The sequence below is a fragment of the Bombus bifarius genome, unplaced genomic scaffold, assembly GCF_011952205.1.
Source record: "Bombus bifarius isolate JDL3187 unplaced genomic scaffold, Bbif_JDL3187 scf7180000007971, whole genome shotgun sequence".
NCBI classification, from domain to species: domain Eukaryota; kingdom Metazoa; phylum Arthropoda; class Insecta; order Hymenoptera; family Apidae; genus Bombus; species Bombus bifarius.
The window spans coordinates 475,806-492,471 of NW_022884357.1; the positions used below are offsets into that span (position 1 = coordinate 475,806).

The window sequence follows — 16,666 nt, forward strand, 5'->3', positions numbered from 1 at the left end:
GTCCATAAAAATCAAGACGCTTCCACTTTTTATCAAAATGTACGGATTAATAACAAGTTAATAATTCCAAGCGGTATTTACTACTCTCTTGAATCGAGCAGATTTTATTCGAAATGCGGATTGTAAATACCGGTTTGAAAGAAAATCTCTCAGAAAGCGTTATTATATCGCAACCTGCATCCACGCCTACCGAAACCTGTAGCGAACTCTTAAAAATCAATTCCTTCGCCAGCAGACAGCGTACAACAGATGTGATTGTGATGGCAATTCGTTCGGAAAACCTTTGTTTAGAAATATCGTTGGCTATCGATATGGCGGGTGTTTAACGACGCTGTTCGTCGCGACGAATGGACCCGTTTATCGTTTGTGTTACACGCGACGCTCGCAATCTAGGCTGTGCCACATTGCGGGAATGTCAGAGGTTAACAGTTTTCTGCACGGGGAACCTTGAGGTATAAATTTCGTTGCGAAGGGAAACACGATCGTGCAGCAACGTACGCCGCGATATTTATCGCGACTTGTTCGACTTTCGAGCAATGCGCGCTGCTGCGAGTCGTTTGCCGAGATTCATTCGGCGCGATTTCAACTCTCAGGCTTGATGACGTAGAGTATCAGACTCGCGAAAGCGCGTTTGATCGGTATATGAACTTTCCTTCCCGATTTATGCATATATATTACATCGACGCGTTTCGAGTTAGTTGGTCAAACTCATCTCTATATTACGTAGCTTCTCGGAAGTTTCTAATAATAATTCTCTATGCGTATGATCGATGCACGTACGACGATCGGTATACGAAGAAGCTGGTAGACAAGTGGCTAAAGGTTAATCGCGGGCTGAGAAGGTTTATACAATAAGTTATTGAGCTTACTTCCGAGAGTTTCTAACGTGAATTTTTGGATGGGCGAAGTCACATACAGGCTGTCTTGGTATTTTTCTGCGAAACGATGAATTTGCTAAATAATTGTTTTACGCGCAAAGTCTTTCATTCTTCAATAGTCTATATATTTCTAGGAATACCCGATCTTCAAACAGATCAACTTCTCCACACCGATCCAAGCTACCGACTGCGACAGGAACATAAACATGTCTGTGCGGTATGACATAATATCTGGCAACGAACGCGGTTTCTTTCACTTGGATCCAAAGAACGCTACCCTGTACCTCAAACGTCCGATCGATCTGGACGCCGAACGAAATCTACCATCCAACACTTTCGTTCTACAAATTCATGCTTCCCAAGTGGACAACCCCCTGAAGACAGCGGGTGCTCGCGTCGAGGTGGAAGTTCTAGACCTAAACGACAATCTTCCCGAATTCGAGGTGGACCTGTATAATATCAGCATCGTAGAGAATCTGCCGAATGGCTTCAGTGTGTTGCAAGTGATTGCGCGTGACAAGGACCAAGACGAGAATGGACAGTTCGATTACGAACTTCGAGATCCATCCGGTGCGTTCTCAGTCGACGCTAAATCCGGTTGGTTAACGGTGAAGGACCAGTCGGTTCTCGATCGAGAGAAGCGCGATCATCTACGAATGAAGGTCGTGGCGATCGAGAGAAAACCTAGCGTCGTTTTACGCAACGGGTCGCGGAAAATGGATGGTTCTTCCGTGGACGTCGAGGTGACATTGCTCGACGCCAATGACAACAATCCGATCTTCGTGCCTGGCAATCTCTACGAGTTGGTTGCTAAAACGGACTATAAAGTGGGCACGGTGCTTGGCCAGGTGTACGCGGTCGACGACGACCTGGGTCCCAATGGCATGGTAAGATACAGATTGCAGAAACCGGGGAACTCGACGACTCGCACACCACCGTTTATGGTGGATGAAATCACCGGTATGATTACGGTCGCCGAGAGTCCGATCCTCGAGGGAAGGCACGCGATCTTCGTCGAGGCGGCGGATCAACCGGCGAATCCGAGCGAGAGGAGATTCTCCCTAGCTGTGGTTACTGTGGATGTTTTCAGATCGAATGGTGAGCTTTATTTGTTCGTAACGTGTAGCAAACTTGGGCATCATCGACTGGGCGAGTATCGACTAATCGAAACGAGATTAGGAGCTAAATCAAATTATTAATCAAAATTTTAACGTATTTCCTTAAACGAACGCTCCTAATCGAACAAATTAAACTGATTCTCGCAACTAACCGTATACACACTTGGACTTTATTTTAGATCTTTTACTTTTTATCCAAATCACGAAAATCTACCAATATTTCAAGAAACGCGCTTCATCGATCGTAGAAAAGCTACGCTTCGTATTAGAAGAATATTCTCCAAATGTCACACAAATATTTCCCATACGTCACAATCGATCATACTTTTGCCACGCGTGACAAAGGAAATCACGAAATATTTTCGTGCGGACCGTTCCACGCTATGCTTCCAAGGTTTCAGGAAACTTTTATCGCGGCCGAAACGATTGGCGCCAATTTCCAGCGCAAACACGCATCCCGCCGATCGTTGCACGTTTTCAGCGCGATTTGTCAAAAAATACAAAGTCCTCTTACACGTTTCTTCTTCGTTTTAGGGCCGGAATCGCTCGAGCCGGACTTCGTGGGGGCTCCTTATGAATTTTGGGTCGGTGCCAATGTGGCAGTCGGTACTAGCGTCGGTCAGATACGTTTGAACGACGCCGTAAAGACCAACGACCTGATCTACGATCTTTTACACAGCTACGAGGAGGGTGGTACGTATTTCGAAGAAATTAATTAATCAACAGGTGCGTTATTCGATGGTTCTCTCGCATTTTATATTTGTAAAATTAGATTTTCACTCTTGTTCTTATCCTTCTTTTTACTCTGTTAAACGGATACATTTTTTGGCTTTTAAAGTGTTAAAATTAAACGACGAGAAATAATTGAATTTCGATATTATTTATATGGAACGTTTTTTCAGTTCGTATCCGAAAAAGATCTTCTTCCCATTACGATATAATCCTTTCAACAAAAATAATGAAATATCAGTAGGAATATTGATACATCGATTCAACCAAAAATACATTACTAACCACTTAGCCACCGCTCTGTGTCCATTAATTCTCCGCTTTTGCATTCGACATCAACCAGCACTTAATAGCCCATCTCGAATCAATACCTTCCCCCGAATATTTCCAATATACCGAGAGTATCTGCAAACTTCCTTCTAGAATATCCAGAGGCGGTATAAAATTCGCGTTACGAAGAGTTAAAGCCGATAACTTTGATCTCGCCTAACGCCTAACGATCCAATAAGCTTCGCCTAACACGAAACGAAAGAGGACTGTTCCTCTCAGCCTAATACGCAACACATAGCGCATACATTCATGGAATTTTAGTCCCGTTTGCCGTGGAGGAGCGTTCGGGAACGATCACCGTGGTCGAGGAGATCGAACGATTCGATAGATTGACCTACGACTTCGAAGCGATCGTCACGGACGAGAGAGACCTCATGTTGATTACTAACGTGTCCATCCACGTGGTAGACCCTAACGACGAACGAGGCATCTTTACGAAGTAAGTAAAATTCTTCTGGTATATACGGATGACTTTTTAACGAGCCTCGAACGAAATGTAGGTTGGAATTTGGTTTTGTTTCCACGTAACGAGGAGGAACGGAGATTTGCAGTGTTGATAGCGGATATACGTACAAACTTGCATTCGTTGTTCGTAACTTATTGGCAGACAGTTTTTTAGAACCGAGCAGTCAGTACGGTAAAGTATCGGAAGCGAAGATTCTCAATAGAAATATAAAACGTAATTCCGATACTTGAAAGCTGTGGATTTAGAAAAATTAATTAGATTTATTTAGCTTTTAACTCCAGTCTTGTCTGCATTCACGACCAGACATCTGTCTCGCGCTAGTCCTACGATTTAAACTGAATCGTTCAAATTTATTGGGAAATTCTACGCTATGTTTTAGATACTAGGACTTACTCTACGAAACGAAAGAATTTTTCATTTTAAACGTTCCTGTCCTCGCCAGGAACAGTGGCAAACTATCGATATTCCAACTTTGCCGTTTCGCAACATTTGCCTTCACAAAAATTCCAAAATAGAGTTAAAATCTCTATCACCCTAAAGAATCTAAATTTTCTCTCTTCTAATTATTAAGAACAACATTCTCAAGCATTTATACGTATCAGGATGATGCACCCCTTTAAAAATCATCAACGAATTTCAACCGATAGACGAAAAAAGTGTCGTCTTTCGATTTTACTCGTTCCATTTCCAAGTTTAAAAGGGCAAAAGTCGTTGGCTCCGTGGATTTCTGTTTGCTTGTCGAAAAGTCGTCGACCGTTGATTGCAGGGGAACGACCACCGCTCCTTTGGTGTTCCACGCGAAGGAGAACGTAGCTGGTGCGTACATCGGGCAAGTGCTTCCCCAGAATGGAACCGGCGCGGCCACTGCTGGCACTCGGTTCTTTATCGTCAATCAGCAGGATGTACCCGACATCTCGATCACGGAGGATGGCGCCCTGTACGCGCCCAAGGGTCTCGATCGCGAGACGAGGCAGAATTACAGCATCACTGTGATTGCAGAGAGTCCACGCGGCGTCGGCGTCTTCCAAGTAAGTTCCCTCTTAGTAATTAATTTTACGTTCCAAGTTCCGTGGATGTTTAATATGGCGTAGAAGTGAGATTGTATGGCAGTGGCGCGTGGTTGTCGGCAAATGGCACTTAGCGAGATTTCTTGCGGATAGAGAATGTGAAAGGGAAGAAAGTGTCTTTGGTAGTTTAGTTAGAAATGTTTGCGTAGGATGATTGGTTTGGCTGAACATTTCCATAGGGTCAGCGAGTTTTTTGGGTGTTTTAGCGAGGAATTTTTGGCAAGTAGACATTCTTTACAGTTATGATAGTAACATAGCAATTTTTATAGAGTTTAGTCTCAAACAGCATAGAATATTATAGATTTTTATGCATTTATGGGAAATTGAAACGTACGAAGAGCGCATAGAATGTATAACATCAAAAAATATTTAAAATGTCAAAAGTAAAATACATATTACGATATTTAGGAGGGTGAAAAAACGAATTTGCAGGGGTTTATCTTTACCTCGTTCCATACCTGGCGAGGCTATAAAATCGATTCTCGTCTACTCTCCGGCAGGTGCTCAGAATGTCACCCTCGAACCGTAATATGTTTGCGGATTCAACTTTTGGAATATTCGCTCGTGAAAGTTAATAGAAGTTCCAAGGACGTGGAGATGATGTTCAACAATTTTTAATTTAAAAATTCGAACGAAGGTCGCGTTTATGCGCTTGGTCCAAGGATCATTTTGTTGCAGATATATTTGGTGTTTCGTTTCATACACCATCGAGGACCTTCCAAATATTTAACGCAACGGGAGACAAATAAAATTTAAGCACTTATTTGCGCGACCTCTTTTATGTTTAGTACGAATATTAACATTTATTCAGTTAGCGCGACGCATGCTGTACGAGTATTTAAATTCAAAGTACTACTTGCTTCGCTATTGTCCCGTGTTTCTGACACATAAATTAAAATCGCTTCCAAGGATAACGTTTATAACGCCTGTTTGTCGAACATATAAATTACGGTTTGTACATTTTCAACAAGAATTCCGTAAATGCGGAGTTTCTAATTTCGCTGATGTGAAATCGTAGGAAATATCAAATACGGCTGAGACAGAATTATTTGCAGTTTCCGATTAATCTTGATAAATCGATTCAATCGTATTCTTAGATTATTTAATATTCGCAAGTAAGGTAGTAGCAAGGCTATTAACAACGTGTTATTAATCTCTTTGTGACTTTTACAAGCGAACTTTGTGCGAATTCGTGGAACTTTATAATTCTTTGAAAAATGTAAGAAGAAGAATATCTTTTGAAGAAATTTGTTATATGGAAATGTTTAACATAGCGAATTTTACTGCAGGTCAGCGTGATCGTCCTCGACGAGAACGATCATGCGCCAGAATTCACAATGCCACTGTACGAGGGTCGAATTCTGGAGAACAGTCCAGCCGGAACAAAAGTGAACTTATCGATACCTATCGCGGCTACTGACAAAGACGAAGGCGTCAATCGGAACTTTGTCTTTAGCCTTCACGGCGAGGGAAGCGAACTGTTTAGAATCCATCCAACTACGGGTTTAGTGTACTTCGAAGGAATCGATGACCGCACGCTAGACAGGGAAGTGAAAGCAAACTATAGTTTCACGATCGTTGCTAAAGACAGTGGTAAGTTTTCTTTTCTGCTAATAGCGAACGCAGAACTTAGAGCTTAGGAAAATTCAAAGAGATACAAACGAGAATTCTAAATATGTTTTTAACGTAGAAGGAAATTCTTGCGCTACTCGAACGTTATAGCTTTTAAGATTGTAAATCGTAGAAATCTAATAATAATCTTAGAAACTCCTTTTAGGAACGTGTATGGTATTTAGTTAAAGTTTTAGACTAAAATTGGCAAACCGTGTTCCACAGAAATTTACATTCGATCCTACAATCTTCGCATAATCGAAGACGTCAGTATCGTCGGTCGTCAAAATTCGCAAAAAGTAAAAGAACTTTCACTTACAAACATTTTTCAAACTTTATCGAGACTACGTATTTAACAAACGAAAAGAATAGCGAATTTCTCTGAAACTTTCATGCAAAAATAATACTTATCGAACATTCAAAAAAGATCGTGAGAATAATATTCCATTCTTCCTGCCTATTCATTTGATTTTTGCAGGCGGTTTAACATCCGAAGCGCGGCTGAAGATAATAGTAACCGACGTGAACGACAATCCTCCGAGTTTTATCCGAATGATCGTGCTCCCCGATCAAGGTGTTCGCGTGTCGAGCGAACCCGATACCGAGGCATCGTTCGAGGGGAACGACGTGCTTGATACGAGCGAGCCCGGTGCCGGAAGTCAGCCACCGAACAGCCGTCGTTCGCCTCTTCTTCTCGTGCCAGAGAATGCGACCATCGGCGCGCCGATAATACGCCTGCTCGCGGAGGACAAGGACGAGGGAACAAACGCCGCGATAACGTACAGCCTGGGGAACGAGACGACTTCCGGAGACGACGTAAAGTCACGACGATTCGACACCACCAACCGTAGATACTTTCATTTGGATCTAAGGTCGGCTGAAATATCAGTGGCCAGAGGACTTCCAGCTGAGAAGAGCATTCGTTTGTTCGTCCTAGCGAAAGATTCTGGACAACTATCTGACAATATCACCATAAGGATCCACGTGGTAGACGTGAACGATCATGCGCCGATCTTTGACAAGTCTTGGTATACTTTTGACGTGCCAGAAGGAAGTTACACTGGCTACAATTTGGGCGCTGTTCGAGCCATTGATGCAGATTTTGGAGTCAATGCAAACGTCAGTTACGAAGCTGTCTCCGGTAATGAGAACCTGGAGGATCCTGCGAACGTGTCTAGGATCTTTAACGTTGCTCCTTACGAAGGAATAATTAGAGTCACTGGAGTTTTGGACAGGGAGACTGCAGCTACTCATCGTTTCGTGGTCATGGCTCGTGATAATGGCTCTCCAAGATTAAGTTCTACCGTGGAGGTAGAAGTGAACGTATTGGATGTCAATGACAATCCACCTATGTTCTACAATTATCACGAAATCGAGAAGAATGAAAATGGAGATCTCGTACCGGTCTACCACGCATCGATCTTTGAAAACAGTCCTATTGGCAGTCAAGTGATCAAGGTATACGCTAATGATTCGGATTTTGCTGGAAATGGAAATGGGTTGATCCTCTTCGACTTGAGTCATCAAGGACAGCCTGAGAAGCAGTATTTTGCTATCGATAGTAAAGAAGGTGTCATCACGACGATTGCTAATCTGGATTACGAGACTAGGAAGAGTCATAGATTACTGGTCACTGCTAGTGATTTAGGGTCTCCGGTCAGTCTGACATCCACCGCAGTCGTGATTGTTACCGTGTTGAATGTGGACGACGACGAGGAAGATGCGGAGAACGAGGTGCAGAAAACACCCTCTTTTAGACATCGGTATTACGAAGTAGAAATCGAGGAGAACGTTCCGGTGCCGATTTTGGTCGCACAATTGGATCTAGCCGATGGTCAGCAAAGCGAACATATAAGGTATGCTAGTAGAACACAACAGCGTATTTTTAAGCGTCAGGTACTCGCGAAGTGAATAATGCAAGGCTACCTTCCAGCGAGAAGGCTGTAAGGAACAGACCCCTATCTACCCTAAAGCTTCAAAATCACGTGCTAGCTCGAGCGATTCGACCACGTAGTATTCCATTACAGCCGATTATTAAAATTTCCAACAGATACAGCATCGTCGCAGATGACACGAAGGCGCGAGAACACTTCTCGATCGACCCAAAGAACGGCTCGTTGTACCTGATGACAGACGTGGACAGAGAGGTGAACGATCGATACGAGGCGAAGGTCAGGGTCGACAGGGTGAAGATAGGTCGCGGGATGTCCGTGATGATTTACCCGGTTGTTGGCGAAAGACTGAATGGTCTAGCACCTAACGAGGCCAGGGTCGTTGTCAGGGTGAAGGATGTTAACGACAATGCGCCCAGATTCAAATCAAAGGGTCGACCCATCCTCGCCGCGATACCTACCACTGCCCATTATGGGTATGAGGTTGTCAAAGTGGAGGTACGTCTACACGCGTGTTGTGTCCCATTGTGTGTGGTTCCGCTGTGAGCCTCCGTCGCTTTTGACTTCATTTCGCTTCTCTCTCTCTCTCTCTACTTTGCTTTTCATACACGTCGCGGAAGACGCCGCTTTCTTGTCCTTTAGCGTATCACGCTTTCTTTTGTTCTCCGGTCGTTTCGTTAATTTTTCTCTTCTTATTTATGCTTCTTTTGAAAGATCATTTTGTAAGGCATTGAACACAGAAGAGGGTCTCGGTGATAAGAAAGTTCCCGAATTTAGATAGTGCATTTGACAATGTCGATATACATCTTTTTTCCAACGATCGACGACATTCTGATGTTCCAAATTAATTCGACTACATATGTCCGATCCTTTTTGCGATGCTTTACAAAATAATATCATTTTCGGAACGACAGTGTCCTTCTATTCCTCCCTCCGTAAGCTCTCACGCCATCAGGAACATTCGAATAACAGATGCATAAGAAAAGTCGAATAAACCGATTAATCACTCGGCCAGGCAGAAGACCCGGACGAGGGAGCAAACGCCGAGATCCGGTATCAAATTCTCGGACGGGAGGACGCGCCACGATTTGCCATTGACCCACTGAGCGGTCAAGTACGATCCGTGGCGAGCTTTGGCCGTGACACTGGACGCGTTTTCGGCTTCGACGTGAAGGCCACCGACAGAAGGGGCGCCGAAAATGGTCGCAGCAGTATCGCCAATGTCTTTGTAAGTCTTGCTCTTTCTCTCTCTCTTGTGCTTTGGCATTGCGTTCCATCCGACTCTCTTAATTATCCGTCGTTGAAATTCGAGGTACAGCAAAAGTTAATTTCCCCGTGAAGAAGACGGGGTTTCCCTGTCTCGAATTGTTCAAAACTCGTCTGTCTCCTGTCGCGTTATCTAACCGTATGGTTTGTTCCAAGGTGTACGTGTTGGATGATCAAAAACAAGTCGTGATGGTTGTTGGTCGGAGACCCATTGATATCGAGCCGCAATTGGAGAACATCACCTCGTGAGTATTTATACATGTATTTACTGTAAAAAAGTTGAAGCGTTTGTTATCGAATAACGATTTTCTTGTGATTTATCGTGTTCCCGAAAACGAGGGTGTCCCGAGAAGAGTAGGAGGAATGGCCACTGCTGCAGTAACGCTTGCTTAAATTCTAATAAATCAGGATACCGATTGTAATTGATCATGAAACACGCAGTAATCGTATTCCAGGAATTTGATAAAGAAACTCGGAGAAAAGGAACAGATTTAAGGAGAGCAAGTAGGAAAGATGTTGTATGTTACCGTCTTTGTCGATGAATTTACGTTACGCTCAAGAAATTGAATAGCGAGAAGTTAGTTTCGGTAGATCGCTAAAATTTAAACGAGACGATTGTATTGGAATTTAAGCGAGTGTTACACCGATTATATTTGTAAATTTTTCATACAAAGTATGTTTCTTCGATACCGATACAACGTTAGGCTATCTTTAATTTAATTTAGAATACTACAAAATGTGACTGGTTTGGACGTTCGAGTGAGGAAGCTAGAGCCACACATCGAAAGGAATCTGATCGATGCTACGTCGTAAGCGATTCGAACATTATTCAATCTTAAAATTAAACGTGAAACTTCGCTCTATGTATTAATCTATATTTTTTATTTGTAGCACCGATGTTTACCTTTATGCGATCGATCCTCATTTAAATGTCATGATAGATATGGATACACTGCACGAGTAAGTAAACCTTAAATTTTAACGAATCGTTTTACCATTGATAAAACCAAAATCATGGTAACAAAGATAATTACGAAACAAAATTACATCGTGTTTTGCTACCATGATAACGTAAAGATATCTAAAGAAGTATATAGATTCGTAAACGAATAATGGAAATACGTGAGATGTGCGCAAGAGCACAATTCCCAAGGAAACTGTCAAGCGATGATTTTGTTGTTAATTAATTACATGCCGCGCACGAACATGTTCTTTCAGCGTGTTTAACACGAAGAAAACGGAGATCAAGCGCGAGTTGGACGAGTACGGCGTCCTGGACATTGCCGGAAGCTCTCCGCGTCGGGGTAATCATCGTTACCTTCTATCTACCTTGGAAGTGGGTGCGGTAGTGCTTGGCTGTGTCGTCTTTGTCGGTGCCCTTGTTACTGCACTCTGCGTTACATGCGTTCGCAGAAATAAACGGTACGGCGTACAAAATTTAACTCCGGTTTAGGCGTTAAAGTATATTTCGTAAAAATAGCATCGAGGAATTGTTTTCATTAAAGACCAGCGATTTTAGTTTTAAAACGTGATTTAGCACAGCGATACACAGAACAGAAATGGGAACTGTATGCAAAAGAGACAGGGGTGGTGAATTATTGACACGCGTGCGATAACGTTTCGATACTTTTAACGTGAAACGATATATTATTTATTACCGTCAGGGCAAGCTAGAGTAGAGAATTCAAATTTAAGAGAAATATTACTCATTTTTTAAACGGATCCATTTTACAAATCTATATCAGTCTTGCCAGAAGTATCTGTGTATACGTTTGACGACTACTAAAACAAAAGGTCTGAAACGCGTCATTTTTATAAATTTGATAGTTTTATCGTTAATTGTCACACCGAATTTCCTAGAAAAACATGTTTATCGATCTTAACTTGCTACATCCGCTACCCGAATACCGGGCAATCGAGTAGCAGTCAATCCTGGAAACGTAGTTATCCGAAATTCATTGGTTAGTCGCAGACGTCGGGAGAAAGCGATGTTCTCGACCACCAGTCCGATTGGATTCGCTTTGGCAGATCCGGCCGCCACGCTACAGAAGCCGCCTTTGTTCCCGACCTTCGTCGATGGCCTTCATTACGACCCTGAACCGTTCTGCACTGACATGCCGAGGCGACAGAGCATCTGTGAGCACGGAGCCAATTGTGCCCGCTTCCACGCGTAAGTCTATTAATCGACGTAAACCGTTTCTCGTCGCGAGGGACTCCGCGATACTTTATCGCCAACCGTATTAAATCGTTTGAGCGCGGCTGAGCAGAATCGCGTCGCGTTTCTGGACGACTCGTCCAGACCTTGCGATTCTTCGTCGAAGCTGGATACGCCATGCTGCCTCGTATTTCACGCCTGAGAGCTTTTTACTCTCAATTTATGTTAGTGCATCCTCGTTACGTTGTATCGAATTGAAGAAATGAATCGGGGGGGACAGGTAGAAAAAATAGCAACAAGATACTTTTTAAACAGAGGTTTGGAATACTGTGAGGAATGCAAAATCATCGACCATATTCTACGTCGTATCGAAGATTACAGAAACATTAAGTGTAGATTCTTTTGATTTTTTAAATTGAATCTGGATGGAAAAGGGTACAACGAAAGAATCGTTGACACGAATAAATGTGAAATTTGGTGCAGAAGGCGTAAAAAAATAAGCGTAGTATTGACTTTATGCGACAGTAGTCGTAGCATGTAGTATAGCCCGTTTATGGCCAGACCGCTTCTGATCGCTCGGTTAACTACAAGCGTGCTATAAACATATGTCCGTATGGATCGATACCGCGCAATAAAGGATGCTATAGTTGCTATATTAGTTACTAAATTATTGAAAAGAAAATAATATTAGCTTTCAACGTATATTTCATTTTAAACTATAAACGTGGCGCTCAAGCGATTTAAATATGCAATTAAAGTATCATACAGTGCTGCCTGCCGTATTTACCGATCAAATTCCTTGAAGCATGTTTTATAAAGGTGTGAAACTTGCGCGACAGTGCATTAAACGTATAAGTAGTTTTTATAAAACGCAGAGAGCAAAAGATAAGTTTCCGAAGTAATTTCAATTCCATCTTTACGCAACTATCGTATAAAACGAAACGAAAAAAGAAGGAAAAAAGGAAAAAATCAAAAAGTTCCATTTGCTACGCGTATCAAGATATTAAAATCTTTCTATAAAATCTAACTAACAAAATCCTTTCTACGCGACAGGATCAAAATTCAACAAGCACAAACAAATACCGCAACACGTTTCGATCACGACACGCTATCCCCAGTACTCGCAATTATCTTTCAAACCTTACCAACTAACCCGATACCTGTCCTATCGTTCGCAACTAACAAACGATCCAATCAGAAGAACCATGATCCCAAATTAAACACCAAAACCAATCAGCGATTTCCTCGCAACGCCGTTTTCAATCAAGTAGCGACAACCACAGGTTCGATCCTTAACCTCGCATCCATTTGAACGTGGCCTGAAATTTCAGTGAACGCGAACAACACACGGCTCGCCGTGGAATCGAACAAAGCCGCGACAGAAAGGTATGCATTTATTATGAAAACGAAATTCCAGCCTGAAAAGCTGGTCGGCAAGGTTGGTCAGCGAATATAGGGAATACTGTATCAGGGAATTCCCATATGTTTCGCGATGTCGATGCTAGAGAGGCAAGGGGGTGGTTGCAGGATGGGCGGTTGTAGTAAGCACGCCGGAAGGACGACAGGGACCCCGAAAGGACTCGAGGCATCCGCGACGTCCTTGCATTCCAGTGGTCAGGATTCTGGGATCGTGGCGCGCGCCTCCTGCCACTGCAGTCACTCGTCGAGCCCCTCCAGCGGCGAGAGCAGCAAGTAAGTCGAATTACTTACGGGGCTATTTGTGCTATCTAAATCGAAAAGAGGTTTCGAACGGATCGATTCAACCGTTTGGTCGCTATTCTTATCGAGGTGAAATAAATGATCACCGGAGGTGGGCTGCTGCGCAAAATTTTCGATGAGACGAGAGGGCTGTTTACTGTTCCTTTCGATTTCGTGGTGTAGTAGGAGCGTCGAGCTACAGGCAAATCTTTTATCCGTGAAATCTGTTCTTTTGGGTTTTTGCGAAGTTCTTGCGACTAAAAGGACGTGCAAGCAAATGGTTAAAATTTGTAAAAGTTGCACGATATTTCTAGTTCGAAACTGTTGTTACGCGAACAGATCTAAATTAAAATGACTAAAAAGGATTTTAACAGGCATTTTGTATTCGTTATTTATTTAGGTTTAGGTGATTCACATCGTATATTTGCTTAGGCGAATGTAAATAATTTCATCGCTCAATGTATCTTACTAATTTCATCGATCATCCTAATATTCTAAAACTGATTTTTCAAACTTTTATCCTGCTATTAGAAAAGAAGAAATTCAAATCCCTTTACACTTATAATTTTCTCCTTACGCTTGTAATCTTGCGAAGCTTCTGTTAAATATAATAGTTAATTCCATGCGTGTAACATATGCAAATATTAATATCGTAGTTCTAATAATTCTAACAGCGTTTAGGATCGTTTCTCTTATGTTCTGTCTATTATTTATCTATCAAATCTATTCAGCTTTATAAAACTTCTTAAAGCCAACTAGGAACGAAACGGTTAACCTGATGCAGCGATCCTTGTCGATCCCACGATTCTCGCTTCTAAAACCCTGTTCATATAAATTCTAACATCCCATCAAACATACACCCACACACACCATTTCATCTTCTACGGATAAATTCAATAATACGTTGTAAGTATTAATACATAATAAGTATCGCAAGATCAGCTTTCTATTATTTTTTCGTGGTGGTTTCAATTTCATGCTTGATCGGTTAATAAAACGCGAAGGAAGAAAATAACAACGTATATTTTAACTCTCGATGGCTATGATCGGTTCATTTGTGATCTGAACGCTTAAAGAAACAAAGAAACGCAACATCGGTACTTTAATTAATTTTTTCCACTTGCATTCCCGGATGTTTCCTCTTCACAGCGGGTACGAGGACTCTCTGAAATCTCTGCAGCGTCGCGAAAGGGGCAACGACATGTCCCGTAGTAATCACGAGATCTCGAACGTGATTGGAAGACGTGGTAATCAAGCCACCTCGAAGAGACGGCAACGGTTCAACTCGTTCTCGAACGGGGAATCCGTTTACTCGCAGGAGATGACGTTGCAGAGGGAGCAGCGTTGCTGCGTCGGAACGGAGAAGAGGCGAAAGAACGACGGGATGACTCGCGAACATCGGCGTGCACATTCCGAGGCGGAAAACAATATCACCGAGACGGTGATACACGAACATCCCGGAACCGAGATCTCGCTGTCTAGCTCTTTGCAAAATACGTCCACCCTTCACGGTGGTAAGTTCCTTTCGATGGCCTTCAACAGACCTATCTCGTCTTTTGAAATTTTGGAAAGTGGTAATTTAAAAATTATTATTATTATAGACTATTAGTAACATTATATATTTTAACAGCGATTATAAAACAGTCGTTAGCGTTTTTTCCCTAAGTGACGGATTTCTGAGAAACGTAGAAGGGAATTAAGTTTTACTATTTCGAAACGAGTTTACATAATACATTATAATATATTACATACATAATTACATAATAATAATAATACATTACATAGGCTATCTCGTAATTAGCGATTCTATACGATAAAAGAGGATAAAATAAAATTTAAAAATTCGTCACGTTTATTCACAGGCCTGTCAAGATCTACCCACATGTTGTATTAACGACAAACGAGACTTTACGAAGGGAGGACTTTCAACGAGGAGCAAGATTGTAGCCTTCCTGGCCATGAGTTTTTCTTACTGTCCATACCGTTGTTCGTGACTGGTCCACGGTTTTGTTAGGTGTCTCCGGTTTAACGAGCAATAAGATTAATTCCCTTTAACTGTCACTACCGCGTTGCAGTTATTTCGGAACAGGGATTTCGTACGACTGAGAAGAGTTGTATCTTCAAGAAGTTACCAATTAACGAAACGCCTAGATAGGAAAAAAGCATTTCCAATTAGCGAGCTACTTTTCTCTTGCGCGTGAAATTGTGTCATCTCGTTACCAAAGTACTCGTCGTTGATTCGAAAATCGTTCATTTATGTAAATACGCTAGAAGCTCTGTCGGTACTTTGAGATCCTTTATTACTTTATTATCGTTATTATCGTTATTATCGTTTCTTGCTTCTATCTTTTCTACGTTCTTCCTGCTATTTATCGTGTTCTTTTTATATGTAAATCTTTTATGTACAGTACGCTATATGTTTTACGTTGGAAATGCGAATATCGTGTATCAAAAACTTGTATAGTTGTCTTTCTTGTTAGAAAGAGATTGTGTGTGTAATTGTATTTTGTCATGATCATCTTATGGCGGAATATTTATTTCAGAAACACATGGAAAATATTTCAGTCGAAGAAAGTGTGGTGATTTAAAAAATTATTATTAGTTATGTATATAAAGAAAGTTTCTATTTTGTACATATAGATTCGTAAGCAAAATGAGAAAAACAGATTTTCGATATAAATATTATTAGATAATCAAAAAATTTCGTTTAATAGGAAATTTATACTAAATTTCTATGGCTAGCTTTAATCTTCCTTAGGTCTGACAAATCCCGAATTTCCAATGAAAAATTAAATTGTTCTTATATGTACATAGTGTTTCTCCGTTTTTCAAGTGAATAATCAGCTTCTCATTTTGACGTAGCTGTGCCTTGTGAATACGCGAACTTTCCAACGTCCGTTAGTTACTATCATCAAGTGCGTTCCCCATATTTAACGTGATTGTAAGAAGATGTAACATATGTATGTATGTAATAATAATGTATAATTTATATCGCGGCCCAAGTTAGGGAAAATAACTCTGTTATAAATCGTTAATAAAGGCAATTACATTAAATTACATGTTCGAACTTCGATCTTCTTTCGTCGGAAATGTTTTCCGCCACAAATTATAGTTTTTTTACTTTGGCCGATTATCCGATCGGAAATACGGATTTTATATAGAATCGATAGCCTCTCGTGTTGCGAGAGAAACCTGCTTTTTACAGTTATCATTTGTCTACTGTTTATCATTGATCGAGAAGAAGACGTTTCGTTTTCTTCGATAATTTACACTTGGATTTTTTAGGAACAGAATCCTTTTTTATAATTGGAATTGTACTAGAAATTGATATTTGCGCTCAGCTTTCTCTAAAATTCTTAATCTTGTTAATCTTGTTAATCTTAACGATCACGTCCATTGTTTTTTAATTTACGGAATCGACCAGTACGGTTTTTAAGCGATTCGCTTATTAGTAGT

The 16,666-nt window shown here is 41.4% G+C and overlaps 1 protein-coding gene across 3 annotated transcripts in view; it reads left to right on the forward strand.

The window, feature by feature from the left end:
- LOC117215072 (cadherin-89D) overlaps positions 1-16,264 on the forward strand; it is a 37,681-nt gene extending 21,417 nt beyond the window's left edge. For 2 of the 3 annotated variants that reach the window (XM_033461496.1, XM_033461506.1), the window contains 17 exons: positions 1,013-1,976; positions 2,531-2,689; positions 3,317-3,494; positions 4,288-4,549; positions 5,878-6,181; positions 6,678-8,055; positions 8,250-8,589; positions 9,107-9,319; positions 9,514-9,602; positions 10,083-10,166; positions 10,249-10,317; positions 10,576-10,779; positions 11,324-11,527; positions 12,844-12,898; positions 12,984-13,204; positions 14,360-14,724; positions 15,073-16,264. In XM_033461496.1, coding sequence (XP_033317387.1) covers positions 1,013-1,976; positions 2,531-2,689; positions 3,317-3,494; positions 4,288-4,549; positions 5,878-6,181; positions 6,678-8,055; positions 8,250-8,589; positions 9,107-9,319; positions 9,514-9,602; positions 10,083-10,166; positions 10,249-10,317; positions 10,576-10,779; positions 11,324-11,527; positions 12,844-12,898; positions 12,984-13,204; positions 14,360-14,724; positions 15,073-15,104 — 5,121 coding nt within the window. In that variant the 3' untranslated portion in view covers positions 15,105-16,264. The remainder of the gene's footprint in view (positions 1-1,012; positions 1,977-2,530; positions 2,690-3,316; positions 3,495-4,287; positions 4,550-5,877; positions 6,182-6,677; positions 8,056-8,249; positions 8,590-9,106; positions 9,320-9,513; positions 9,603-10,082; positions 10,167-10,248; positions 10,318-10,575; positions 10,780-11,323; positions 11,528-12,843; positions 12,899-12,983; positions 13,205-14,359; positions 14,725-15,072) is intronic. The other variant, XM_033461514.1, reaches the window with a different exon arrangement.
- The last annotated feature ends 402 nt before the right edge of the window (positions 16,265-16,666 follow it).